Source organism: Prinia subflava, chromosome 6, assembly GCF_021018805.1.
Source record: "Prinia subflava isolate CZ2003 ecotype Zambia chromosome 6, Cam_Psub_1.2, whole genome shotgun sequence".
Taxonomy (NCBI): domain Eukaryota; kingdom Metazoa; phylum Chordata; class Aves; order Passeriformes; family Cisticolidae; genus Prinia; species Prinia subflava.
In genome coordinates, this window is record NC_086252.1 from 5,875,436 (window position 1) to 5,901,907 (window position 26,472).

The 26,472-nt window shown below is 48.7% G+C and overlaps 1 protein-coding gene across 1 annotated transcript; it reads right to left on the reverse strand.

Annotated features, from left to right (window-relative positions):
• Nucleotides 1-26,472, reverse strand: TWIST2 (twist family bHLH transcription factor 2). The gene is made up of 2 exons (XM_063399990.1): nucleotides 25,241-26,472; nucleotides 1-787 (listed from the first exon to the last, which is right to left on the reverse strand). The coding sequence occupies exon 1, from the start codon at nucleotides 25,750-25,752 to the stop codon at nucleotides 25,270-25,272; it is 483 nt and encodes a 160-aa protein (XP_063256060.1). The 5' UTR covers nucleotides 25,753-26,472; the 3' UTR covers nucleotides 1-787; nucleotides 25,241-25,269.

Genomic DNA, 26,472 nt, shown 5'->3' on the forward strand with positions numbered 1-26,472 from the left:
GTAGCTGCATGACATCTTTATTTTTACTGGCAAGAGAAGCAGTATACACAGCGACATTGCAGTGTCTTAGCTCGTTAAAAATATCTCAATAAATAAAACAAATAAGCAACATATACACTGGAACAGAAAATGAAAACAAACAAAAATATTTTTAAAAAAAATTAAAAAGGAGGAAGGGGATGAGTGGTAGCAAATCTTAGAGCAATAAGGGAGAGGTGGCAGAGTGTGGAGGGCAGTCTGTAATCCAGGCTGTTCTTGAAACAAATCATGCAGGGAGCTGGGGGCATGGTGGGCTTTTTTCCTTCTTTTCCTATTTTTGCCGAGAGCCTTGGTCCAGTTTTGCCATGACTGCACAAGAAATCAGGTTTGAAATTAAAAAAAAGAAAAAAAAGAAGAAGAATACAGTTAAGGGGAAGTAAAACTCAAACCCAAAGATGCCTCATAAATGTGTTCCTGAATTAAGATTGTTTCCAGAAAAAAAAAAAAAAAAGCTATAAAACATCAAACACACACACAGACAGACACAAAATCCCAACAACAACAAAGAACCAGGAATGTTGCTTCTCCTTCTCTCTTTGGTCAGTCATTCTGGGGAGAGATGTGGCAAAGTCTCAGCCCCTTCTCTTCGGTGCTGTTTTGCTGCTCAGTCTAAAATGCTCCGCAAGAGTTCAGAGCGAGGGAGGTCAAGAGGGGTCTTTTGGACCAGTTTTCGTGAGGTTTTTAAGGTTTCAGAAGCTACAAACTTGGATACATCCCAATTCCACTTCAGTCGCAGACACTGGGCAGTCTGGAGAGAAAGGAAAAAGAAAGGAAAAGAGAAGAAAAATAAATACACCGAATGCAGGGCACCTTTCTGAGATACCTTGTGTAGGAAAGGGGTTTTTCCCTACAAACCCAGGCCGTAGCTCATCACCATATCTTGAATCCTGCCCCTGGTTCCAGCAGTGTGGCGTTAACCCAGGCACTGGGCAAGATCCAGTGTGCCAGGAGCAAGTGGAAGCACAATTCCTTAGACTTTTGGATAGACAGCCTGAATTCAGAGTCTGATATTCCAGAATGGTTTGCGTTGGAAAGGACCTTAAAGCTCATCTCATCCCATCCCCGTGCCATGGGCAGGGACAGCTTCCACTATCCCAGGTTGCTCCAACCTGGTGTGGAACACTTCCAGGAACTGGATAAATTCTGTGGGACAAACTGCACGGCCCAGCAGTGCCCACGGGATCCCCCATCCCGCCCAAGGCAGGGATGGCTTTGCAGGCAAGGTGCTGTTCCTGCCTTCAGCAAAGCCACCTCAGCTCAGATATCAAAAAGCAGATATAATTATTTCCTCCCACCGAGGAAAGCTTCCATTTAGCTGATTTCCTTTCCTTTCCCTCTCCAAGTTATTAATTATCTAATTACAACCACATTCTGCAGACGAGCTCAGGGACTTGTCAGGCTGCCCAGGACCACTTAGGAAAGCTCCACCTCTCCCGGTGGTTTGGGGATGCCCACGTCTGACAGATGACAGGCTGACCCTTTCCCCACCTAGGGAGGGCTCCAGGAAAGGAAAATAAAATCCATGGAGGAGGAATTTGCTGATTTTTTTTTCCCAGTGAGCAGAAGAAAGGGGTGGAGGATGGCCACACAAGGTTTTGCCGTGCCCTGCTCTTCTCTGAATGTGGCTGACATGAAAACGAGGTAAAACCAGATAAAAAGCTGGTCTAGTTCCAGGGATTTTTTTAAATCCCACCCAAGAGCAGAGAGCTCAGCACAAAGCTGCTCCCAGGGCAGAGCTGACGTCTTTAACCCTGGCTGAGACCCCCTGCTCTGGCTGCTGCTGCCCTGAGGCCTCTCCTTCCCGCTGGTTCTTTCTGGTTTCCAGCTCCAGCAGGAGAACTGGGAATTTTGCAGCAGTTCCACACTAACAGGCCGATTTTCTTCCCTGTCACGGTGAGGCGATGGTGACAGCCTGCCCTGAGGGTCACAGATTTCCCAGAGCTCGGGAGTGGCTCTGCCACGTTCCACCTCATGCCAGGTCCGTGGAACTGGGCTGGCTTTGAGGTGCCTTTCAGCCCAAACCGTGCCGTGATTCTCCGAAATCAGGCTCTGAAATCAGACACCGAATCCGGCTCGTGATCCTCATGTCAGCAACCTGGCCCCTGCTTGCCGCACTTCGGGTATTGAAGGGGGAAGGAAGGGCTGAGGAAGAGGGAAAATGCCCCAAAAAACCTCTGGGGGCTATCCACAGAACTGCTTTCTCCTGGGATTTCTGGGGGGTTTCCAAGCATTTCTCTTGCGCTGTGATGTGCTGCCCTGGTGCAAACCCAGCCCAGCTCCCTCTGTGTGAGGCCCTGCTGATCCATTTTTCCCTGCTTTAGAAGCATTTCTCAGCCCCTCCAGGAGCATTCTCCATGGATATCACAGGAGCAGAGAGCTGCTAGCCTGATGGAAGGTGACAGCAAGAGCACGGCCCTGGTTGCAGGAAATTTCGCAACAGGTCCCCCAGGCCTTTGCTTATATAGGATTGGGATGGGTTTGGTTACAAAAGGATTGAAATCATTTCCATGACATGGCCAAGAGTGCAAATAAAATGTGAAATGCAGGAAAACTGTTGGAGTTTGTTTGGGTTTTTTGGTTTGGGTGGGTTTTGCTGTTTTGTTTTGGGTGGGGTTTTTTTGTTGTTGTTGGGGTTTTTGGGTTTTTTGTTTTGTTTTGTTTTGTTTTATTTTGGTTTTTTTAAGGTAGCTTTTCCAACTTCTTTTAAAGCTGAGAGTGTAGAAAAAAGGGTCTGCTCCCAGGGCCTTTTTTATTTTCTCACCCTACATCCAAGGTATATTTTAGGGTGAAAGGGGAAGGAGAAATCCCATGTGGAGTTGCTTCTTCTTGGAGGTGAGGCCTGAACAAGATGGGACAGAGCAAACACGTCAAGGTGAGGAAAATGGGACATTCATAGAACCAATCCGAGAATGGTTTAGGTGGGGGGAATCATAAATTTCATCCTGTTCCACCCCTGCCACAGGCAGGGACACCTTCCACTATCCCAGGTTACTCCAAGCCCCATCCTTAAATATTTCCAGGGATCCGGGGCAGCCACAGCTTCTCTGGGCACCCTGTGCCAAGTTCTCACCACACTCAGAGTGAAGAATTTTCCTCCTCACCCAATCTCTCCTCTTTTTAGTGTAAAAATTACAGTAGCTCCACCAGTAGCTCCAAGCAATGCTGGGTTACAGCACAAAAGGCGATGCTCCTGCTTTAGAAAATCACTAAAATCCCATTTCTGAGTCCAGGGGCCATCATTCCCAGCTGTTTTGGGGATAACTCCTCTAAAAAGCCCTATGGCATGGATTAATAAAAATATCCACAGTCAGGTTTGGACACTGCCTCCCGGCACCCCATGGGGTGTGATCTGCTCAAAAACCTCCTGAAACTTTTGCTGCTTGAGCTGAAAATTTTCCATGCCCAACAGTGATTCCTCTTTCTTGCCATTGTTTTTGTTTTCTGGGCAAACAAATGGCCCAGCTGTTTCAGGGTATGGGGAGAGAGGAAACCAGCCGTGCTCCAGAATTGCTGACGGCATCCCCATGACTGGGATGTTCCCCAATTATTTCATGGAGTTCTGAGCCGTGCCTGGAGCCAAAATTGATGGTAGCCACCTCATAGAGTGGTCTGGGCTGCAAGTGGCCTTAAAGCTCATCCCGTTCCATGGGCAGGGACACCTCTCATCAGACCAGGTTGCTCAGAACCCCATCCAATCTGGCCTTGTTTAAATTTAAATTGCTCAAATTTATTTAAATTTATGCTTGTTTAATTTAAGTATAAACCTGTTTCAGTTTAAGCCTGTCCTTGTTTAAATGTAAAACCTTTTCACAATTTGGGTGGTGCAACAAAAAACCCCCCAAAAAACCAAAAAAAACAAACCAAAAAGAGGCACCTTTAAACAGCAGAATTTCCTTGATTTTCTGGGGTGTTTCCCACCATGGAAGGCTAAACCCAGCAGAAATCCCTTGATTTCCATGAACCAGGAAAGGAGGGAGCCCTGGAAAAGGCAGCAAGACCAGGCTGCAAGGCTTCAGAGGGGAGGAAGCAGCAGAGAAAGGAATTCAGATAATTGTGTCGGTGAGAGGGGGTGGAGAGAAGGCCAAAATCAGATCTAATGCTGCGGGTAGGGACAGACTGAAACCAGATCCCCTGGCTCAGCTGCGCTGCCTCTGCTGCTACAATCCCTTATCAACCATCCGCTCTTGAAGTCCCCCAGATGAAGGGAAAGCCACAATTATGTGCATCTTACAACTGGGAAACCATCTCAAAACACATCCCTGGCAGAGGCTCATTCCTGAGCTGTGGGGCCCCCCTCAGACCCTTCCTCAGCCTCTTTCTGATTCATCCCAGCCCTTCCAGAGCTTGGGGGATTTATCTGCCCATGACTGGTTGGAGGTGAAACATCCTCCCTGTATCCTGCAGCTCCCCAGTTTGTTATCAGGAGCAGTTCAATGGGAATGTGGCATGAGGAAATGGAGATTGAAGCCTTTTCTCCTCCCCCCTGAGGGTGTTTCTCCCTCTCCAGATCCTCTTGTGCATCACTGAGGAAGGCCCATGGTTTGCTGACACCTCGCTGTTCCTGGAAAACAGAGGATCCTAAAGAGATGATGCCAGAAGAAGAAGCCAAGGGGAGAGCCCTGGTCCTTCCTGCCTGGGTCTGCTCCCAGCCATTGGAGCAGGATGGAGCATGGCCACGAGGCTGGGGACTGGACAAAAAGCTCCAGTTGTGAGTGCTCTTCTCACATATTGCCAGAAATTACTCTGTAATTTTGCTTTAAATATATTTTCCCCTCACACAAAAAGGGTTATTGGTGTCCGTAGAATCCCAGAATGGTTTGGGTTGAAAGGGACCTTAAAGCTCATCCAGTTTCATCCTCTGCCATGGGCAAGGACACCTTCCCCTATCCCAGGTCACTCCAAGCCCCATCCAAACTGGCCTTGAAAGGAAAGGACCCCTTGAGAAGAAGAGAGGTTTGCTAACCAAGGAGAGGAATTCAATGGCTTCTACCTGTGGGCTCAACAACTTCCCATGGAAAAACTTGTCCTTTGGGGCCCAAAACACCTAGAAAGAGCCAATTCTTCAACATTTCAGGTGGTAGCCCAGGTAAAATCAGTTTTGTGGGGCTGTGCTCACCACAGGGAGGAGAAGGGAATGCTGAAAAATGAACCATTTTGCTGCTGGGATGCTCAGAGTTGCTCTGTTAGGTTCTGCCTCCCTGCAGCAAAATTTGGGCAGTCAGGAATGTTTGCCTTAAGGTGGTGTGTCCCTCCCTCGACAGAAAATTCAAACAAACATAGAAACAGCTTTAAACCAACAAGGGAAAAAAAATAAAAAAGCTTTAAACAGCAAAGTCATATTTCCCCCAGCCCTGCACTCCTCCACAGGCCAAGCAGGACCAGCCCTCCTGGCTAGCAGAGCTCATCATCTCTTTGTCTCAAATCCACTCCCCCACACAAGCCATAGGAGAAAGGTGTGGAACAAAGAGGGGGAAAGGCAGGGAATGAGGTGTTCTCCTAGTGCAGCTCCAGGGAAAAAATACCCAGGGCTGGGGAGGAGAGCTTGCACAGACACAGATGTGTCCCTAGAAAGCAGCTCTGAGGCTCGCACCAAGGGAGAGAGCAGCCACATCCCACCTTCCTCTGCCTCCTGAGTCCCACATCCTACAGCCTTCTCAGAGCCAGACGGGCTCCAGCTGCCACAGCACCAGCAATTCTGGGCAGGCACTGCATGAAATGCACACCCGAAATGGGGCCAAAACAGTGGGAATGGGTGCAAATCAGGGAAGAGGCATGGAGTTGTCGCAGGTGGCCCATCCACTTCTGCTGAGATGCTCACAATGACAGATCCCACCCTGCACAGACACAACTTGCAGGCCGAGGAGGCATTTAATTTAATTTAATTTAATTTAATTTAGAATGAAGCTGGCAGTCACTGGGACATGGTCTCTGGTCCCTGTCTGCCTCTGCAGGGATTAACACAACTGAGATATGAACTGGGCTGTGAGAACACACTCCTGCCTCCACCCTGTTTTAGGAGAGCAGATATCATTGGCCAAAGGGAAACCTTTCCTCCTCCCACTCGGCGCTCCTGCCAAAATAATACAAATTCTAGGAAAGACACCTTCTCTAAAAATAAACATATACATCTGTGGCTTTCTTCTTTTTCCAAGGGAACTCTGTTGGTCTGGCCCTCTCAGCCAGCAGCTCCTCTGCTCTCACAGTTTTCCTGTGTGCAGCTGCAGTTCCCAAACCTTAGCAGCGGCAGGATCCCCGTGGGATGCTTGCTCCGGGATGTTCCTACCCCACGGATGAGCCTTTTCCTGCTTGTTTCCCCACTTTACCTGTCCTTGCATAGATTAAATACTTTGCGTGCGAGTCTGGCTGTACCTGTGGCTGAGCACAAGGAGGAGCAGCCTCAGTTTTTCTCATCAGTGAGCACAAAGGTTCTGTAGTAACCTCTGCTCCTAGGAGTAAATCAGGGGAAGGATGACAACCATCCATTATGACTGACTCAACTTCATGGATTAATGCCAGTGGAACTAATAACAACAACTCCCCCCCGTTTTAAAAGCATCTAGGGTTTAAACTCCTTCTTTCAAATAAAATAATAACAGAAAAACAAACAAATAAAAAAATGGGGGCCACCCACTAAAAAGCAGAGACATAAAATCCATAGAATTCTGCAGGCTTCTGGGAACAATCCATGGGACAGGTACAACTGCCCCGGGAGCTCGGGGTGCTTTTTCATGTCCCTGACAAATAGCAGCTGAGACACCTGTGGGCCAGATGTGCACAGCTGTACGTGTGCTGCTGCCTATCCATCCTCGGCTCCCACCCCGCTCCAGATGCTGGCCCTCACAAACACGGCTGGGAAGGCCGGGCTGGAGCGAGGGAGCTGCGAGCCCAGGCATTTCCCTCTTCCCAGGAGTCTCCTCCGCACGCAAAGCCGAGCCCTCAGAGGCTCCCTGGCCTGCAGGATGAAAATTTGGGGCAGAGACCCTCAGGGGAAATTTGGGGAGACACACTGGCATCTCCTAGCTGTGAATTTTTAATGCCTCTGCATGAATGACCTGGTGGGGGAGGTACCACTCCCTCTGCGTTTCAGACCCAAAAACCCATCAACATCTGCCTTGGAATTGGTGTATTCTGGTGTTTATCCACAGTTTTGCCATCTCTGCATGGGCACACGTGTAAAGGATTTTAGTTTTTCCTGCAAAAAAGTATGGCACTTGTGCCTACAACTCTTGCAAAACAAAATCTTGCGTGTCCTGAGTTAGCCTTGGAGATGATTGCTGAGAAAAGATCCTTTTTCTTGGCATTTGGAGTAGGAATGGAGCTGTGTTTGCCTCTCAAAACTGCCAGAGATGCTGGGGCTCTTCCCTGAAGCACGGATGGATCTAATCCTGCTTTTGCACTCATGGATCCTCCCAGAGCACTGTATAAAGCCCTTAGAGGGAAGAAGCCAGGAAAATTCCCCATCTCCTTGCCCACTGTGCCCAACATCCAGGTTTTGGACTCCCATCCCAGGTGACATTCCCAGATGTCTGCAGGAGAAAGGATGCTACTCTGGCATCTTCCCCCCACTATAAAGCACACCCTGAGGTCACAGAATTCCCCAGTCCCAATTCCCTGTCCATGTCCTCAATGTTTCCCACAGGGCAGGTGCTGTTCCTTGTTCCTCAGTAACCCCACAGGCTCTGAACAATGGAGGTGATTCACTCCCAGGACTTTGGGAAGGGATTGTACCCGGCCAGGTCTCCATCTGGGATTAATCAGCACGGCTTCCTTGAAGTCAAGGGGCCAAATTCTCACTTGGAATAAACCAGCTTAACCCTGCTGCAGTCAATAAAGGCCCTCTGATCTTTTTTTTATGGCAAGAATCACTCAACTCTTTAAAATACCTGGGGTTAGAGGGTGTTGCCCTCGTGAAGAGGGAGCTATATTTTTATATGGTGAACAATTCTGCCGGGGGAGGAAGGAATCCTTGGCATGGAGTGAGCCACTCTGGATTTTGTGGGGCTGGGGTGAGTCATTGGGATTGGCAGCTTTGGCACCCTGGGAATGATGACAGTGGCTTGGAATTTGAATAGGTGTGATAGGCCTGGCTTGCCCTGTATTCCTTATCTCCTCCTGGCTGGGGGTCTTTCTCTCCTTTTTCCTTGGCCTGGCAGCCACATCAGCACGGCACAAAATCCACCCTGGGTCCCACAGGACTTCTCAGTCCCATGTTTCTTCCAGCCTTTAATTCAAGTACCACACAGTACGGTTGTTTCCCTAAACTTTACAGCTGCTGCCTTCCTTGCAGATGGCTTTGCCCATGCTTAGAATCACAGAATACCCCCTTTAAGCATGGTTTAAAGCTCTTAAACTAGTCTTCTTAAACCAAGCCCTGTGGATTTCAGCCCCAGCCCTCTAAGGTTCCCTGCCCTCCAAGCCCGTTCCCTGCTCTGGTGTTTATAATCAGCTCTATCCCTCTTTCCTCTTCCTCCTCCTCTCCTTGCCAGTCCCTTCCCAAGGGCTTCCTGGGGGTGCCCAGCTCCTTGGGGTCTCTTATGCAGGGCCAGGGGCTGGACTTGATGCAGGTAACAGCAGAGTGTCTGTGAATTTCCCTGGGGGCTGGTCAGGGTGGGGATGTTTTGTCTTTATTTCTGTGGGTTTGGATGCTGCCATCCTCCTCCAGCAGCGTGGTCAGCGCATACCCCCGGTCCCCCATCCAAGGGCTCTGAGCATCCATGAATCATTTTTCCAAGACACGCAGCATCACTGCCTTGGACTTGGCATGGGGCTGGCCAGCTGCTTTATGGGCTTCCCTGAAATCTCTCCACGGGTCATGCCGGGCAGGCAAACCACGGGGAGTGGGACAGGGAGCCAGATCTTACTCACAACCTCTTCAGTTTCCAGCCCAGATAGCGCCAGGAGCTTCCCAACCCTCTGCTCTGCTCCAAAAGCCTCCACTGCCATAGATGAGCACCCTGAGGGGTTTAATTCCCCATGCAATGATTTCTAAAATCTTGTTTTATTCTGCTTGCTGTCCGTGCAGCTGATCCACATTCCTTTCCCATCCATAAATTATCCCCTTCAGAGCTCCCGTGTCACCTTTTCATCGCACTTCTAGATTTTATGGCTTCACGAGAGGTAAAACAAAGTTATCACTTCCCTTGCTGCTGTTTTTGGAAGGGGAACGAACAGCCCTGCTCCAGCAAGTTCAAATTTTCGGAGGAAGGAGTGTGCAGAGGTGGAATCTCTCTGCTCGAAGAGCAAACAGGCCAGCTTGCCTGTGCTTAGCAGAGGATTTAATCACAAGTTTAATATTTAAATGCGTGCTGCTTGCCCCGCTGGCCGGGCTGGGATTTAGCACATGCTCTGCTGACTCAGAGCAGCCCAGCCAGCGACTCCCAGGAAGATGATTTGTGAGCGGCGTGCACTCAGCAGCCTAGGAAAAAAGAAGCCCTGGAAAATCGGTTTCCACGGTCTTTTCCAGCCTGTCATGCTGCAGAAGGGCAGATGTGTGTTTTCCTGTCTGCAGTTGTCAGGTTTTGGGGGTTTGGGTGATTAAACGAACGGGTTAAGTGGACGCTTTCAGGCGAGTGAGTGTGGCTGACTCAGCTCAGCAGCAGCTGGCTGGTCTTGTTTAGGTTTGCCAGCTGCAAAAGCTGGACTTGTTTGAACCTCGGCGAGTGACCCCTGCGAGGTTCCCGCTGGGATAATAACCTGTGGCACTGATGCAATCCCCGCTCTGGGGGCGAGCTGGAGGAGCTCTCCGCAGCATCTGCTCCTAACAAAGGCTCCCTGCTTGGGTTTTGGCAGTGCTGCTCCTCCCTGGGTTCCACAGCGGGCACAGCTGAGCTGAGCTGCTGCTCCTGGGAGTCAGGGGCTTGCTCGGAAGTTGCTGATGGGCTTCTCTGCTCGGGTTTGCAGCTCAGGGAATCTCAAAATGGTTTGGGTTGGGAGGCACCTCTAAAGGTCGTCTGATCCGACACCTTCCTCTAGACCAGGCTGTTCCAAGCTGCATCCAAGCTGGCCTTGGAATTTTCCAGGGGTGAAAGGAACCTCTGGTTGATGCTGAACAGCTTTTCTGCTCTGTGCAACCGCATCTTACATGCGTTTTTTATTTGCAGTACAAGATGTTTAAGATTCGTATTCTCCAGGTTAAACAGGCGTGTGATATTTGTGAAGGGAGAGAGGCTGGGTGTTACATTTGGTGACTGAAATGAGGGTTTAGAGGCTTATTAGGGAATCAGATTGAATGCAGGGAGAGAATAGGGAAGCTTGGATCTGTCTGTCTAGAGAAATGTGCTTGCGCTTCTGCACACAACACACAGAATCATCTGTGGTCTCAGATTCAGTTAAATAGCTGAGTGTAAAGGATGTCTGGGGTGACTTAAATTAAGAACTTTTCACTCCTCTGTGTGCTTTTTACCCACTAAAAATGCTTTGGTTTACTTTTGAAGTTTCTAGTTGCCATTCTTACACAGGCACAGATGGGCCTCATCATACCATAAAATCACAGAATGGTTTGGGCTGGAAGGGACCTTAAACCTCATCTTCTGTACCCTCTGCTATGGGCAGAGATGCTGCTCCAAGCCCCATCCAGCCTGGCCTTGGACACTCCCAGGAATGGGGAAGGTCTGTATCCATACGTGCACTACACATCGCACCCCTAACACGGCACTTCCCCATCAGCAAATGTCAGTGTGAATCTGCACAGACATTCAGATTAAAGGGTCCCTAAAAGCAGCAGTGATTGAAATCAACACCAATAAATGAGACAATCTTCCCTGAAGTTGGCAGAAGAAATGCAAATGCTGGGCCACGCTTCCCTCCTGGAAGCGCACGGATGCACCCGACAGGAAACTTAACCTGACATCCCACACGGTTTGGCTGAACAAAGTGATCTCTGCCCTCTCCATACTTATTTATATTTTCAGTTGACTGCATAATCTGGCCCTCTAAAAAGTCCCTTCAGGAGGTCATGCAGCTGAAATAATAGCTAATGAATTTGTAAAAAATTATTTCAGACTTATTAAATGCTTTCTTCCTTCCCTTCCAAGTGTTTGCATGCTGCTCCCGAACTAGGTAGGGCTGGAATGAGGAGGCTGGCAGGACTTTGCCAGCTCCAGAGACCTAAGGAGAACTGCTGGCATTGGTTTTCCTTCCAGAGATATCCTCATTCTGCTCCCGTCTCCTCACCTGGCTGTTCCACCCATGCTTTTGGGATGGCCTTAAGTCCAGGGAATGAAGCTCTTGGATTTCTCCAGTGTAGCACCATCCAAATGATTTCCATCTCTGCTCCATTAATCATGGATTGGTTTGGGTTGGAAGGGACCTTAAAGATCTTTGAGTTTATTCCTTCCAGTGCCTGCTTACACAAGCTGGGCCCTGACTGCAGGAATTGGACATTTGTATCTGCTCTGAGGGGATCTGCTCCCCTTTTCCATGGATGCCAAGATCCTCCCTGTGTGCATGGGCTGGGGATGACTGGCTTAATTTGGGGGGACTCACTGCCTGGCCCCCTGATGGGATCCAGCCAAGTCGTCTTGTTGGCTGAGCAAGGGAATGCCTGTGGGGTTTTCCTTCTCAGGAAAAAGGAGCTGAGGCCTAGTCCAGGGACCAGGCATGGAGACAGCCCAGGACATTTGGGGACAGCTCTGAACCAACTTGTGCCATCACTCTGACTTGAGCTGGGTATTCCAAATGTGACAGTGCTGCTTCGTTCGTACTTATGCTGCTCTTGTGTGTTAGGGATTTTAATTTTTCCGAGAGACCCAAAAAGTAACTAAATGATAAAGGCTGCTGGATATGAGTTTAGGCTGGAGTCCTCAAAAGGATCAAGAAAACTTGGTGTCTTTCAAAAAACTCCCAGCTCTGGAGGGGCCCTAAATTTCTTTGGCTTCAGTCTGCTCATCATCAACCCCAACAGAGTATCAACTTAATTAATTCTGTTAATGTAGTATTTTTAATGGGGTAAATTTCCAGCCTTTGGCTTTTAGGTGGAAAAGTTTGAGCACATAATGTTTGAGTTCTAAACTAGCAAAAAAGAGCTTAAAATACATTTTCTGGAATCCTGCCTCTGTTCGTGTCTGATTAGGGCTGGAAATTGCCTTGGAATGGGGAGGAACTGGAGGAAAATTACTCCAAGAGGTATTTAGGCCTGAATTATCCATCAGCACTACCCAGGCAGTTTTTCCTGCCCTGAGTTTTACATCTGTGTGCTGACCAGAACAGTGACTTTTATTTTTATTTAAAGCATCCCTATCCCTACAAAAACCCCTGGTGGTTTGTGAACCACAGCTCTGCTGGTTTAAATCACGCCTAAATATTTAATGTGAGCCTGATTTATGCTGGAATTGCTTGCTCATCAGCTTTCCCCTAATCAGTGGGGTTGTTGGTGGAAGGGCTGGAAGACCAGCCCCCCTTGGTCACTTTGCAGGATCCTGCTCGAACCGGAGGCCTTGGGATGGCTCCGGCCCAAGTGACCTCCTCAGGATGCTGGTGCAGAATTCTCCTGGTGGTACCCTGAGATCAGCAGATGCTGGCCTTTCTCTCAACTCCCACTCAGTGCCTCAAATCCCAGGGAAAGCTCTCCTTCCGCTGCTACACCCTCTGCTTTGAAGACAAAAGATGATTCAACAAGATATTTGAAGTTGGAAGGGGGGGTGGGGAGTTTGGATGGTTCAGCTGCCTTCCAAAACTCACAGGGCTTTCCAAAGCTGGAATCAGGACATTTCCATGCACAGCCTGCCCTCTCCAGAGCTGCCCTGGCACTGATGCATGGCAAGACCCGTAGCAAAGCTAACTCTCCTGTTTGCAATTTTTCTGCCAGCCCTTCCCCAGTTAGGCTAAGGTGTCCTTTGCCCCCCAAAAGCAGCCTGTGCAAAAATGATATGGGATCGTGATGGATGTGATGAGCCTGTGCAACTCCAAGGGGAGTCTGGGTGCACCAAATGGGTGCCTGTGGAACCAGAGTCCCGCTATTGGTTTGAGCTGTATTTTATTTTATTCATGGCACAGCCTGTCTCTGCTTCTTTGGGAAGTTATTCCCCGCCTTTGCTGCCTGGAGCAGATCCCAGAGAGCAGCACAGCCTGCTCTCTTCATTATCTGCCCCACTAATACCTCGTTTTTATTTTTCCTCTCCCTCCTTAGGTCACTTGTTTTGGGTCACTTTATTCTCAGTGCTGACCCCACGGCAGGGTTTTCCAGCTTTGTTGCTTCTGTGACTCAGGAGGGATGTTTTGCTCTCATTTGTTAGTTTTTCTGGCCAGAAAATAAGAGGTTAAACACTTTGGAGAAGCTTATTCTGTATTTACAGCCGAGGTAGGTTTCTAAATCAACAGTAGGTTGTGTGTTGGAGTGACTCACAGTGCTGCTTAACCTTTTCCTTCCGTTTTTGTCCCTCTCCAAATCTGAGGCGCAGCAACATCTGCAATTCAGATCTCTGAAACGAGAAGCTGTGAAAGGAGTATAAAGGGCTCAATGTAAATCCAGCCTGGTCAGGGTCCTGCCTGCTGGGGAGGTGGCAAGGTGGGCACTGCAAGTGTTAACATTTGCTTTTTTTTGGAGGGGAAACTGAGGCACCATCCAGCAGCCAAAATTGCAGGGGAAGGTGGTTTAAGGGCATGGTAGAAATGAGCCCAGGGTGGGCTGTGGATGCAAGGAGAGCAAAACCCACTGCTGCCACCTTATCAAATGATCCATGGCCGCAGGGGAGGTGTCATCCTCTCAGTTAGCCCGGAAGCTCTGGTGGGAGGTGTCCCCACAAGGAGCATGAGCTGGAAAGAGCCCCAGCATCCCATGGCACTTTTGCTGCCTGCTAAAACCAGTGGGAAACAGGCTGGGGGTGAACAGAGCAGGTGGGAGCAAGCTGGGGGCTCCTTCCTCGCCCATCACCTCTGCAACCTGCTGTGCTTCAAACTCTGTTTTTTTGGCGTAGAGTTACAGATCGACCCTTCTTCCTTAGCAGCAAAGCAGGCCTGAGACTTCCCAACGCCCGAATCGCAACCAAACCCCTGCATTTCCCCTACCCAGCAGCATTTAGCTACTGTCTTCTAAGGAACCCGGGGAATCTCTTGGATTTGGGAGTTTGTCCCTCACCTCTCCCTGCCCCAGGATCCTCAGGATGGCCCTGCCAGCTCTCCTGTGCAGCTTTTGGGGGTCTCAGCTGGGTCTAGGCCTGTGCTGAGGTGAACATCTCTCTGGGGTCCAGCCGCTTCTCATGCACCCCAATCTTTAGATTTTTAAGGACTCCAGTCCCTCAGGGAAGGGAAGATGCTTTCTGTGGGTACCAGCAGCTCTGGAGAATTCTTGTCCTGCAGGATTAGGGCTGACCTGGGAGGTTTTTCTTTCCTTGTGTTCAGGCCACAAATTGCCTTGCCAGCTTTGTGTGGTTTTCCCCGCATGAGAAGACTGCACTGCCCAACCCTCTTGGAGCCGTCTTTTAAAATTTAGGTTGTTCATTGAAGTGGCTGTTGATAAAGGAATGGAGTAGACCTGTGTTTTTTGTGTTTGGAGCTAATTTAAAATCTCCTGTTAAGAGGAGGACAGGGCAGGGTTAATCACATACTCGGGAAAACACAGCAGAGAAATGAGATTTTTTTTTAAGAGTTTTCCTATCAGAAAGACAGCTGCAACTGCAAGGTGGAAGCACCTCTGGTGCCACACTCTGACCTTAAATTAAATAACCTGGGAATCTGCTTTCCTGATGATCACTGATGTGGGATATGCCCAGTGCAAAATTTGGTTCTCCTTTTTCCTGGGCAGTGAGACAGCTCCTGGCTGCTCCCAGACATTCCATGTTCTCCCTGTTGGACTCACAGGAGGTATTCCCCTTGGATGCAACCCCAACCCCACCTGATTCTTTATTTAATGCAGTTTACCCTGCCCTCTAGTGCCAGCAGGTGCTGAGTCAGCAGCTCCTGCCGTTTTCCACCTTTTCCAGCTCCCAGCCTGGGAATCTGCTGCTGCTGGGGCTGCCAGGGTGGGAGAGATGAAGAAATCTGGCCAGAAATATTTGTGCACCGCTGGGGTGTGTGGGGAACGGGTACCTCAGCGCAGCTTTGGAGTGAGCACGGTTGCTTTTGGAAGGACCTTTTGGAGATGTTTGCAAGGAGGAAAATGAGCTTTGTGAGGGAAATGGGAATACACGTGGCAGGCTGTGCAAAGGGAGGCTTTGGAGGCCAGGAGGTTGTTTCAGTGATGAGCTGAAAATGAAATCTTCAAGCCTGGGAAGTGCTTGGAGATGTAGGGGATGGGGTAACACCTTGAGATAGATCTCCTGCTTTTCTCTTGAAAGAAAGGGGGGATAATTTTCTGTTTAAGAAGACATGTGAGACATCTGAGAGCCTTTGGTCACCCTCTTTGCTGGGAGGGGAGGCTCCCCCAGCCACTGCCTGGGGTCTGGAGGCACATCAGTGCTCCCCAAATCTCCTCCAAACCTCTCACACCACACTCCCTCCTTCTGCTGTGATCCTCCTGCTATTTTGGAGACCCCAACAGACCAAAGCTTTGGAATTTGGAGTGTAAGGCCACCCCTTGGTGCTGGCTGCTGGGCTGGGTGTCCCTCCAGCCGGGCAGGACGGGACCCGCCGCAGGTTTTGCACAATTTCCTGGGTTATTTCAAGCTGTCGGGAAGGTCCAGCCGTGCATGGGAGGGGCAGGCAGGGCTTTGGTACGCAAGAAAAAATGGAAAAACAGCCTTGGATAAGTCTCCTCCTCCTCCTGTCCCCTCGTCTTGGATCCAAAATTGGGGAAAGGCGCGGGGGGGGAACACCAGAACAACACCCGAAGCCTGTGAGGTGACCCCTGGTTTTGCTGTGCTGACGCCGGCGGAGCTGTTAGGGTGGGTTTGTTTCTTTAAGGTGTCTCCCAGAGGGAGGATCAGCCAAATGCGATGTGGCAGCTCTGGTAACTCCTCTTAGCTTTCAGCACAGCCCTTGCTGATCACACAACTTGCTAGTGAAGAAGGTACAGCTGTCCAGGCCTTGGCAGGCATCCCCACCCTCCACTCACTGCCAAATCCTCGCTCGGTTTTTTATAAAAATTCTTAAGTTTCCTAAGAGAATGGAAATGGAGCAGCCTCATCTGCCTCCCAGCCCCATCCAATGCCTCCTGGACCTGCTGGAGTAAAGCCTGGTGTCCCTGCATCCCTCCGTGGCGCTGGGATATTGGCAGCTAGGGAGAGGGAGAGCCCAAATTCCAGGGCTCCTGTCTGGCTCTGAAGAGCTGGGGGGGTTAAGGGTTGGGATCCCAGCAGAGCCTGCACAGGGCTGGAGCTGTGGTTGGGGGTGGTTTGGTGTTCCTGTCTCGGGCATTCCCAGCTCAATCCCAGACCCCTGGGAGAAGGTAACCAGCTGGAGGTGGGGGTAAAAGCGAGCTCACCACTGGGCCAACAACTCTCCTGAGTTCTTCCCTTCTCTTGCCGTGGCTGCAGGGCTGGAAGTGCCTCTCTACCCCTGTTTGCACCTCAATGGAGCAGCTCCAAACTCCCAAGTCCCAAACTGTCCCATTAGCCAGAACCCTTGAAAAGCTTTAGGCACTGATTCCTGGCCTGGGCTCCCTGTGACAGCTCCAGGAAACCTTCATCTCCTCCTCTACCTCTTTCAGAAATGACACAAACCCTCCTGGTTTTGGAATATTTTAGCCCCATGTGCAGTTTTAAAGATGTGCCTGAGCTTCAGAGGAGCTGCAAGGCAGCCTGAGCAGTGCAGTGGATGAGTAATTCAAGGGAGGGGGGCTTATGGGTTTCCTCTCCAAAAGAGCTTTCTTGGATCTTCAAACAACACAAATGTGGCTGTAGCTGTGCAGTAGCATTTCAGCGAAAGATTAAGGAAAAACAGCACTGGGGGACACAAATACATTTCACAGCTGGTGAAATGATGGCATTAGGAAATAGCTCCAAATGTGCTCTAAACAAGAGGTTTATTTTCTGGAGGAGCAGGGATGAGTGGGCAGATCTAAGAATTGATCTCCTTGGGACTTGTACATTTACCTCGGGCATTGCAGTGAGTGTGGAAACCTTGATAATTGCAGCTGAAAATTAGCCAGTGATGCATATATGAGAACAATAAACCAGTATGCAAAAGGGGCAATAGATTTGCAGACTGTTGCATTTAAGGCCAGGCATTTTTCTTTCTGATTCTGACATGATTGTCCTGAAAAATCATATGATTCCATGAACTAATTCTGACATTATTAGCCTGAAAAATCTTATAATTCCATAAATATGTACAGCTAAGGAATAGCTACAATTTTCAAAGCCGTGTCTGTTTCCCTCGGCAACTTTAAAATATTTACCTTTTCCCACTCGTTGAGAGTGAAAGTATTGCCTGGTTTACAAAGTTACAGAGCTTAGGAGGAAAACTTCCGGATTAACTCGGTCCTATTGAACATCAGCGTGTTTTGAGCTCCCAGTTCTGTACCCTCAGAGCTCTGGGCACATGGCATTGCCCTGGGGTTGCCTGGAATTGTATTTTTGGTGTGACAGGGTCTTTTTGATGTGCTTTCCACTACCAATTTCCCTGGCACGAGCAGGGAAAGCAGTGGTGAGTTATTCCTTTGCACGCATTATAATGAGAAATATTGATCATTAGGTTGTTTGATTTTAAAGCTTCCAAGGGAATCACTGGAAAGAGATCTCTGATCACCCCTGTTCATGAGCTGCAAGCTGATTTAAACAGTTCAAAAGCCTGAACCTCTTCTCAGTCCCAAAACTCAAATAGAAACTCATCGCATCACGATGGAGGCGAGAATGTGGCTGCTCCGCCGCACTCCAGCTCCCTTCCAACAGCAAACATTTCAGCCCCATCCGGTATAAAATAGATTATTTAGTGCTGGCAATCACAGGGATCTCTTAAACAGCCCCTTTCGTGGCCAGGGATGAAAAAGCCCTTGTAAAATGTCAGGTTGTTCTGTGCACAAACCCCCACGGAGCTGGAAGGGAGCTTTGGGACTGTGGGGCCGCGCTCGGAGCGTCGTGCTTGCAATTACTGCTGCAGAAAGAGCTTGGTGCTATCAGAAATTTCCTGGGATCATCAGGCAAAATAATTAAGCAAAATAAACTAAAATATGCAGGATAGCCATCTTATCCAATATGCAAAAATACAAGTTAATATGCTGTGTGCAGAGCACTTATCTGAAAAAACGGTGTTATCTCGTCCGGCCTGTTTTAATCATGTGGTTTTATGCCCTGGTTTCTCACTGAGAAATTTCCATGGGAGTGATTCCCTAGTATTCCCTGAGGCAGTGCCATGGGTGAAAATGCTCTGCTTCCATGCAGAGGCTCAATTCCTGCCACACATCCCATGCCCTGGACCCCACTGATGGGTGAGCTCCCCTGTGTGTTTGGGGGAAGAAAGACTCAAACTCACAAGAATTGGCATAAAAGTTCCTGTGGGATGAATTTTAGGGGGTTGTGGTGTGGAGGTGGTGATGGGCATCCCGGTGGGATACACATAAGAAGGACAGGGAGGCAGGTGCTCAGCTAGGACAAATGGAAAACCTATTTTCCCCATCCAAACCCCTTTGATTAATAGGTCGTTAAAAATTTTTGTTGCATCTTTGTCCTGGCCATATTCAGGGTGGGATTTTTTGTGCTGCAGAGCAAGCGTGGTCCTGACAGCATCTGTGGGTGATGGTAAAGGGGTTTCTTGTGGGCCCAGGTGGGTTTTGTGCGGATGGATTAAACTAAAAGCTCCTTTCTTGTCCTTAACAAGGTGGTTTACCTTCAGTTATCAATGCCAAGTTGTTTGCTGGGAGGCATCTCCCTGTTTGCCTTCCTCCTGAGTCCACAATTTTAATTGTTTTATTCCTCACATTTCTGAGCTTCCCCTCCCAGGCAGGAATTCTGCCTAAGGAGCCACGTCATACGGAGAAATTTCACCGTGGTGTTCACAAAATTTGCCATGAGGGTCAGCCTGAAATGTGCATTTTTGTGTCTCTGGCAGGTTAATTTGGTAGAGGAACTTGATTTTGGGGACAGTGGGTATGGATGCCTTGGGGAATATCCCCAGCCATCCAAAGTACTGGGTTTTCTGTGAAAGCTTCTCCCTGGCTCCATCCCACCCTACTGAATTTTCTAAGCTGGATTAACTAATTAGTTTTAATAGGAAGCTCAGCTGTGATTCCCCCATTTCAGCAGAGCAATTTGGTTTATTTACATTTAAGCACAAACATATGATTTTTAAAGGAGGCCTGAACAGCTGAAATGGAGGGCATAATCAGATAAATGACTGCATGAGGATTTTTGGTAGCTAAACTCACCCCAAACCTAATTCATGCATTTTAAAGCATGCATTTGGCAGGTCTAATATCTCTTAAGGAAACACTTCTTGGGGGATGGCAGCTAACAAGGCAAAACTATCTTATTAGGAATTCAATTAAAGCTAGGCCAGACTTACTGGACGTCTTCCAGTAAATATATAGCAAGCTGAACCCATAGACATCTGTCTCTTCTCTTGCCCCCACCTCCTCCTTTTTCTGTTTTCCAAGCTGTGGTTGAAAGGTGGAGAGGAGATGGGAGGAAGAGGAGAGACTGTTGCTCACCGTAGAGTGCAGGGCACAAGGATTATTTTCTGGTTTGATGTCTGACCACTTTTGTGATCTGGGGGAGAGCGGATCTGCCTCAATCCCATCCCTTGTCAAACCACAGGTGTAAAAAAAAAAAAAAAAAAAAATTTAAATCCCGAATCACATAATTATAACAAAGAGGGGTTGGATCTGGGTGGATCCCAGCCCCTGGGCACTGCCAGACACCCCCTGGCCGCTGGTTTGGGAATAAAGAATCCCTGCTGCCTTTCCTGTGCTCATTTTAGATCAACACACCTTTTCCAAAAGGCTCAAAAGGCTCAGACCACGGGGAGAGCCACCGGAGAAGTCATGGAACAAATCCGGAGAATGCAGGGATCTTATGGCCTCTTTGAGACCTCTGTTATCAGCAGGGCTTAGGAGTTGTTGTCGCTTATTTAACATTTTTATGGAAGTGGTAACCAAACCTCCCTGTCCTGTTCGCACCCTCCTCCTGCAAGGAACCTGTCTCCAAATTCCTGACGCTCCTTCCCTTTACGTGAACGACTGATTTTTTTTTTCCCTCCCCATTCCCGAGGGAAAACCCTCTTTACTGCTAAACACTGAAAACCTTGGGCTCTGGGTGGCAGATCAGAAATAAAATTCAAAGAGAGACCCTCTATTTTACCTGCCAAATCCCTGTTCTAAGGCAGGAGGAGAAGAACATGCCGCAGAGCTCCCAGAGCCCTGATTCCCCCGTCTTTGCTGCACCACTGGCAAGAGAAGGACAAGGACATTGGGGCTGGGGGACTGGCTGGGCCTGGTGTGGAAGTGGTTAAAGGGATGGGTCTGAGGGCAAGGGCTGCCTCGCCTTGATTTATGGGCTGGCTGAGTTAATTTGCTCTTTGTGTGTGATTAGTTGTTGTTGCTGAGTGGTCATCTTCCACAACTACAAATCTAATTAATGCCAGGATGCCAAGTGTTGCTCTGGTGTTTTGTTGTTTCGGTGTGGTGGGTTTTTTTGGTTTTTTTGTTTTTTGTTTTAATCCCTGGCAAATATTTCTACTGTTTTAATTCTCGAGAACCGATCATTAATTAGTACGAATCTGCTAATATCCAGCTGGATGGTTTCTTGGTTTTCCTCACTTCCCAATTTGCCTGAAGAAGGGAATCAGGAGCTGTGGTGATTTTCCAAGCAACCCACCGAGGTGTCTGGTGGGATCAGCATCTTGCAAGGAGCAATCTGCTTTTTTTTACACCCCTTCCCAGTTTTCTGCAAAACCTGGGAGGAGAGGTGAAAAGGTCCCCGAAATATCTGCTTTCCCTTGCCAGCTGTAATTCTCTGATGGCTTTTTCAGCTTGCTCTGTGTTTCGGGGTTCTGGTGCTGTCCCTTTCCATGTTCGTGGTCTCGTCAAACCCTTCCTGCAGCTCTCCAGCAAGACATAAATTCTGGAGCTTTTGGGCTCGGAGATTTCAAAGTCGTGCTGAAGCACATGGAAATGATTCTCCGGGCTACGGCTATAAAAATAATTATATTGCCGGGGGAAAGAGTGACATGAAATGTCCCCAAAAGAGATCTCAGCAGTGGTTACAGGATCTGTCCCAGCTCTGTAAGAGCCCGCTGTGATCTCCAGGGTTCATTTATCACTGCTACCTACAACTGCAGAAAATATGCCCCCAAAAAGCACTGTAGGAAGGAATGTGAGGGGAGGTTGCTCAGGAGAAGCGTTTCAATCTCTGCCTTTGTTTTAACGAGGATGCTTTGAAAATTAGGGCCGCTCTGCAGAGCTGAGCAGTGTGAGGATGACTAATTTGGAGACAAATTAGATCTACTTAGCCGAAATGTCTGCCTCGATTGTTCCCTTAATGACCCTTCAACGCACATCTCTCCCGATAGGACTTTCACCGCAGCTCTGCCTCCAGAAGATTAAGTAATAACATGTTTTTACCACTTTTCTAAGCGCTCCTTCGGACTCGATCCAGCATTTTCCCTGCGCTATGCGTGTCTCCATCTCTTTCTGATGGGTAATTCATTTATTTGAGTCTAGCCCCTGGCAGATTTGTCTCTTTGCATGTCTCCTTCTCCGGAGCATTTTCCTTGCACCCTCTTTTTCAAAGATCCCTGAGCCTGAGCGTTTTTTGGCTGACTGCAGCGTGTTTAGTGTCTGCTGGGTAACAGATTTATCCTTTCCCAAGGAAAGACACGAACGTAAACAGAGGATCGAAAATGCATTTTGCTGGGCTTTTTAAATGCACTGAGATGAAACCCCCCCACCCCTCCCCACCGCTACAAGGCTATTAATGTAAATACCAAACTTTACAATCCTTCCTGTCAAGGAAAGTTATTTACATTTTTTGAAGGATGCGTATAAAAAAATGGGGCTTTTGGGACAAAAAAGGGCTTCGTTCCAGTGTCACTACACCCCCAGTTAACTGTGCTGCGCTCAGACACTATAGAATTAGGTTTTGTTCCCAGGGCCAGCAGAGATAACATCTGCTTGCTTCTTTAAGGAGAAAATGAAATAGGATGCTAGTGTTTTATACTGGAAGCAAGCCCTGCAAGTCTGAATGAGCGATAGGATGAGGGCTGTGGATCAAACACATGCCTTAAATGGGGCTTCTCCAGCATGAAAAAGGTGGGAAAAGAGTTTCCCAGTGCCAGTGCCAGCCCATGCAGGCTAAGAGCTCATCCCCAGTGAGTGGGAAGGAGCAGCAGACTGGTCATACTGGTCCAGGGTCCTGGGCTGTGTTTTCCTTCACACTTTGCTGGCTGGTCCTGCCATCCAGGCTGGACAGGTTTGTTCCCTACTAAAAGGAATATCAGCAAACATGCTGTCTTTTTTTCCTGTTTTGTTCTTTTCAGTTTAGAGCCCGTGGAACATTTCAAAAGCAAAAGGTAAAGGTGGCTGTGAGGGGAGAGGAGCAGGTGCCGGCGGTGAAGATGGGGAGATTTCGGGGGGAGGAAGGCTAGGCTGAAACACCCCGCTGCAGTCCTAGAGGTGAAAAAGCTGCGCCTGCTTCTCCTGCGACTCCCGGAGTCAGTTGTCTGGAATTCCGTGGAGCAGAACAGGAAAAGGTCTCGTGGCCAGGGGAGAGGGCAGCAGTGACCTGCTGGCATTCGCAGGGGCCAGGTGGCATTTTCCCAGTTCCCAAGGCTCTGATTTTCTAATCAAACAGCTCTTCTGATTTCTGTTTTGCTTGCAGCCCTCCAAGGAGAAAACATTTCCTTGCTTCTCTCGCCCCAAAACCTTGGGAAAACGGAGAGTGGCAGCCCAGCCCGAGCGGCGCTCACCCCACTTTTGCAATTCCTACTCCCTAGGAAAGGCAGATCCCAAACCCATACAGCAAATTCTTATGGATTTTTTGTCCATTGAGGCAGCACAGGCTGCTCCCCTCTTACCTGTAAAAAGTCCCACCACCCAACTAAACTTGCCTGTTTTCAAGGGTTTCTTGAGGACCTTGTTGTAGTTTTATTTTTTATTTTCCGGCAGCCCTAATTTCTGTCGCCATAAACGATAGAATTTGACACCGCACCGCACCAGGCCATTTGTCAACAACCTTTTCAACAGTCCAACCACACGCGTGTTCCTGCACAACTCAGGCACACAGGGAAAGGGGGAAAGTTTGGGATCTTCCTCTGCAAGAGCCACCTCAGAATGCTGGGTTGGCGGCTGGGTTACGGCGAAGGAGCCGAATTCTGATTTATTCCAAATCAAACCAAAACATGCCAGGGTTTGCTTCTGAATCTTGTTTTTCCATTATATCGTCACTTTTTTTGGGGGGGATAGGGACAATCTGAGCACCTACCTATGAAGTCTGCCTCATCAAAGCAACGTTAATAATAATTTAATCAATGTGGCGTGTAAAATGCTGTTTAAAAAAGGCAGATTTTACCCCATGTGCTAGGAGTGGTTGTGTATTAGATAACAGATTTCCAACCATCCTTGGCTAATGGCAACACATCATTTGGAAAACAACAGAATCAATGCATTGTTCCAGCCCAGCACTTTCCTATTCAGCCAATCTAAACTGCTGAAGAAATATGTGTTCGGGACATTTTACATCTGGTTTTGACAAGAAGCCTGGGTTTTTGTGTGGATTTTTTTTTGCGTTTTTTTTTTAAATCTGTTTGCTGCAGTTTTTTAGCCAGATTAGCATGGGAAAAGGCTCTCTGTTTTATAAACGGAGGGTTTAGCTTTTGAAATACCCACTCAGTTTGGGATTTTTGCAGTTGAAATAGGGGCACGACTTGCAAAATATAAGAATGCCAGCCATCACAACAGTGTTACCTATTAAAATAAAGCTAAACAACAGGCAGCTCATGCAATGGGTAGAATAACCAATTTTGAGACTTTTTTTCATATTTTGGGAAATCACTAGAAAAGCTTATTCCAGCACCAAATTGCAAATTAGAAACCATTTCAGGATGCAAGTGAAACATTTACATCTAAAATGATTTAAAGTCTGTTCTACACCACTACTAAGTCCTGGTTTCACATTTTTTAGCTTTTTGAACTGAGGCAATGCAGTTGCATCAGGTTTTTGCCTGGTTCTGTATTTTATGTATTCAAATGAGTCGTTCATTGCTGGCTGAACAAAGATGGATTTGCCTCTTTAGAGAGGCAAATGAGCAATGGGATAAACTTTCCTCTTCAACTCTGCACATGATGAAATTATTTTATTTTTGTATCACAAGGGTGGCAGGGGAAAATGTCCCTTTGGAGTGTTTGCTTGGTGAAATGGGTTTGTGGGCTCTGTTTTATGTATGGAGCCCCAGACAGCGCCTGGCCAGACCCAAACTCTGGCTGACACAATGCAGAGCTGCTCTGCTTAATTAGCTGGAGATGAGGGTGTTATTAAAAGGCTTTTTTTCCCCCTCCTTTCTGACTGTTTATTCCTCCCTCCCCAAATATTACAAAGGCAACTGAAGAGGAAGTAGTTTTCTGCTAATGGAAAGAGACGAGGAAGGGTTTGGTGGGGAGAGTAAATAAGAAACTGCGCCTAACGCCAGCCGCTCCTTTACTGTCACTTTGGGGAAGGGAAACTGGACAAACCCAATAATTTAGCAGAGTTTCTCCTATGTCTGTTTGCTTTTTGCTGTGTGAGGGGGAAGGGGCACAGCCCAGAACTGCAGCCGACATCTGCTGCTCGTTTCTTTTAAGAGAAACACAACCTGCGGCGAACCCGTCGCCCAGCCCCGCGTGGGTCCTGCTGACCCCCTGGCCCCCCAGCTGGGAGGGGTTGTGTCCACCACAGGGTTCAGCACTGGGGTTTTTGGGGTGCAGACACCCACGGAGTGGGGCAGCAGCTGTTTTGGATCCCCTTGTCAGCCTGTTGTGGCCATCACCTTTTCCTCTCCGAGTCCTTCTCTGAAGCAGCGCTTTCTGGCTAATCTCATGCGGTGACGGTTTCCCCTCTGTCCCTCATCATCCAGCTCTCAACACCAGCCCCCTCTTACTCCACATTCCCACAGAGCAAAAGCATGCTGATTATTATTTCAGCCCTCCTCCCCCACAAATTTGGGGCATTTTTGCCTTCCTGGAAAGCTCCATTTATTTGAATTTCCACCGGTGCGGGGGGAGCGGGAGGAACTGGATGTGCCTATGCTGCCCTCCAGGTTGGTGACCCCAAACCCATCAACATCCCCAGAATTCCACGAAGGGCTAAGGAAAGGAAACAGACCCAGAGCATCATCCAGGAGAAGAGAAATGGGTACCTACCCCTTGGGCTGGCCCGGCCTGGGCGGTGGCTAGTGGGAGGCCGACATGGACCACGCTCCCTCCATCCTCCACACGGAGAAGGCATAACTGAGCCTCTCATGAGCCACGTAACTGCAGCTCGTCATCTTACTGTCCATCTCGTCGCTCTGTAGCACCTGGTAGAGGAAGTCTATGTACCGCGCCGCCAGCTTCAGCGTCTGGATTTTACTCAGTTTGTCAGAGGGCAGTGTGGGGATGATTTTCCTCAGGGCGGCAAAAGCTTCGTTGAGCGACTGAGTCCTCTGCCTCTCTCTGACGTTGGCCAGGATCCTCTGGCTCTGTAGTTCTTCGTAAGATTGGGAGCTGGGACTGGACTTTTTCCCCCTCTTCCCGGGGTTGGGGCTGCCATCTTCGCTGGACTTCTTACTGTATCTTCTCTTCCTGCCAAATCTCTTTGGCTGCCTTTCCAGCTCCTCTTCACTGGTCCCCAAACTATCCACAGGGGAAACAGGAGAACTGGAGCTTTCTTCCATGCTTTCTGCAAGAAGGGGAGGGGAAGAGCCTTTCCCCCCCTCCTTATGTTATGTGAGTGTGTGTATGTCTTAAATGTGCTTTAAATTCCTGAGACAGATCCTTTGGAAAAACAGGAGGACTCTCTTTTTCTTTTTTTTTTTCCCCTTTTTTTTTTTTTTTTTTGCTGACCAAACGTTTTCCAGGTTGCTTGAAGGGCTCTTATTTCAAGGACCGAGGTTGTGTAAAAAAATTGAGGTCTTGGAGAGAGGAAGTTATTCTAACTTTTTGGAAACTTTAGCTGAGCTCAGTTGCTAAATAGTTGTCAGAAGTGAGGGAGGTGCGGGGCTCCCTCCTGATTGGCCGGCCAGGTCGGTGGGAGGAAGGCTTTTCCCCTGCTAAACTTTCACAGTTTTATGTTACACTTAACTAAAATCTTGGGAATGCACCTCGAATCAAAGATAGCTGGCGAACGCCACCACTCGCCCCCGGGGATGCTGGATTTGCAGCACCCCTCCAGGACAATCCCCCGCAGCCACCCCAGGTTTTTGGGGGTACTGCCCAGAGTCCCATTCCCAGCTCCGTGGCCAGGCTGTAGAGAATCCATGCCCAGATCAGGGTGCAGAGGGAGCGACCCCTCCACTCACGAGAGCGAGCCCCGTTTTTATGGAATAGGGCCCTGTTTTCCAGCCCCCTGGTGCTGGGGGTCCTGCAAACCCCCTGTCCTACAGGGATGGGGTGGG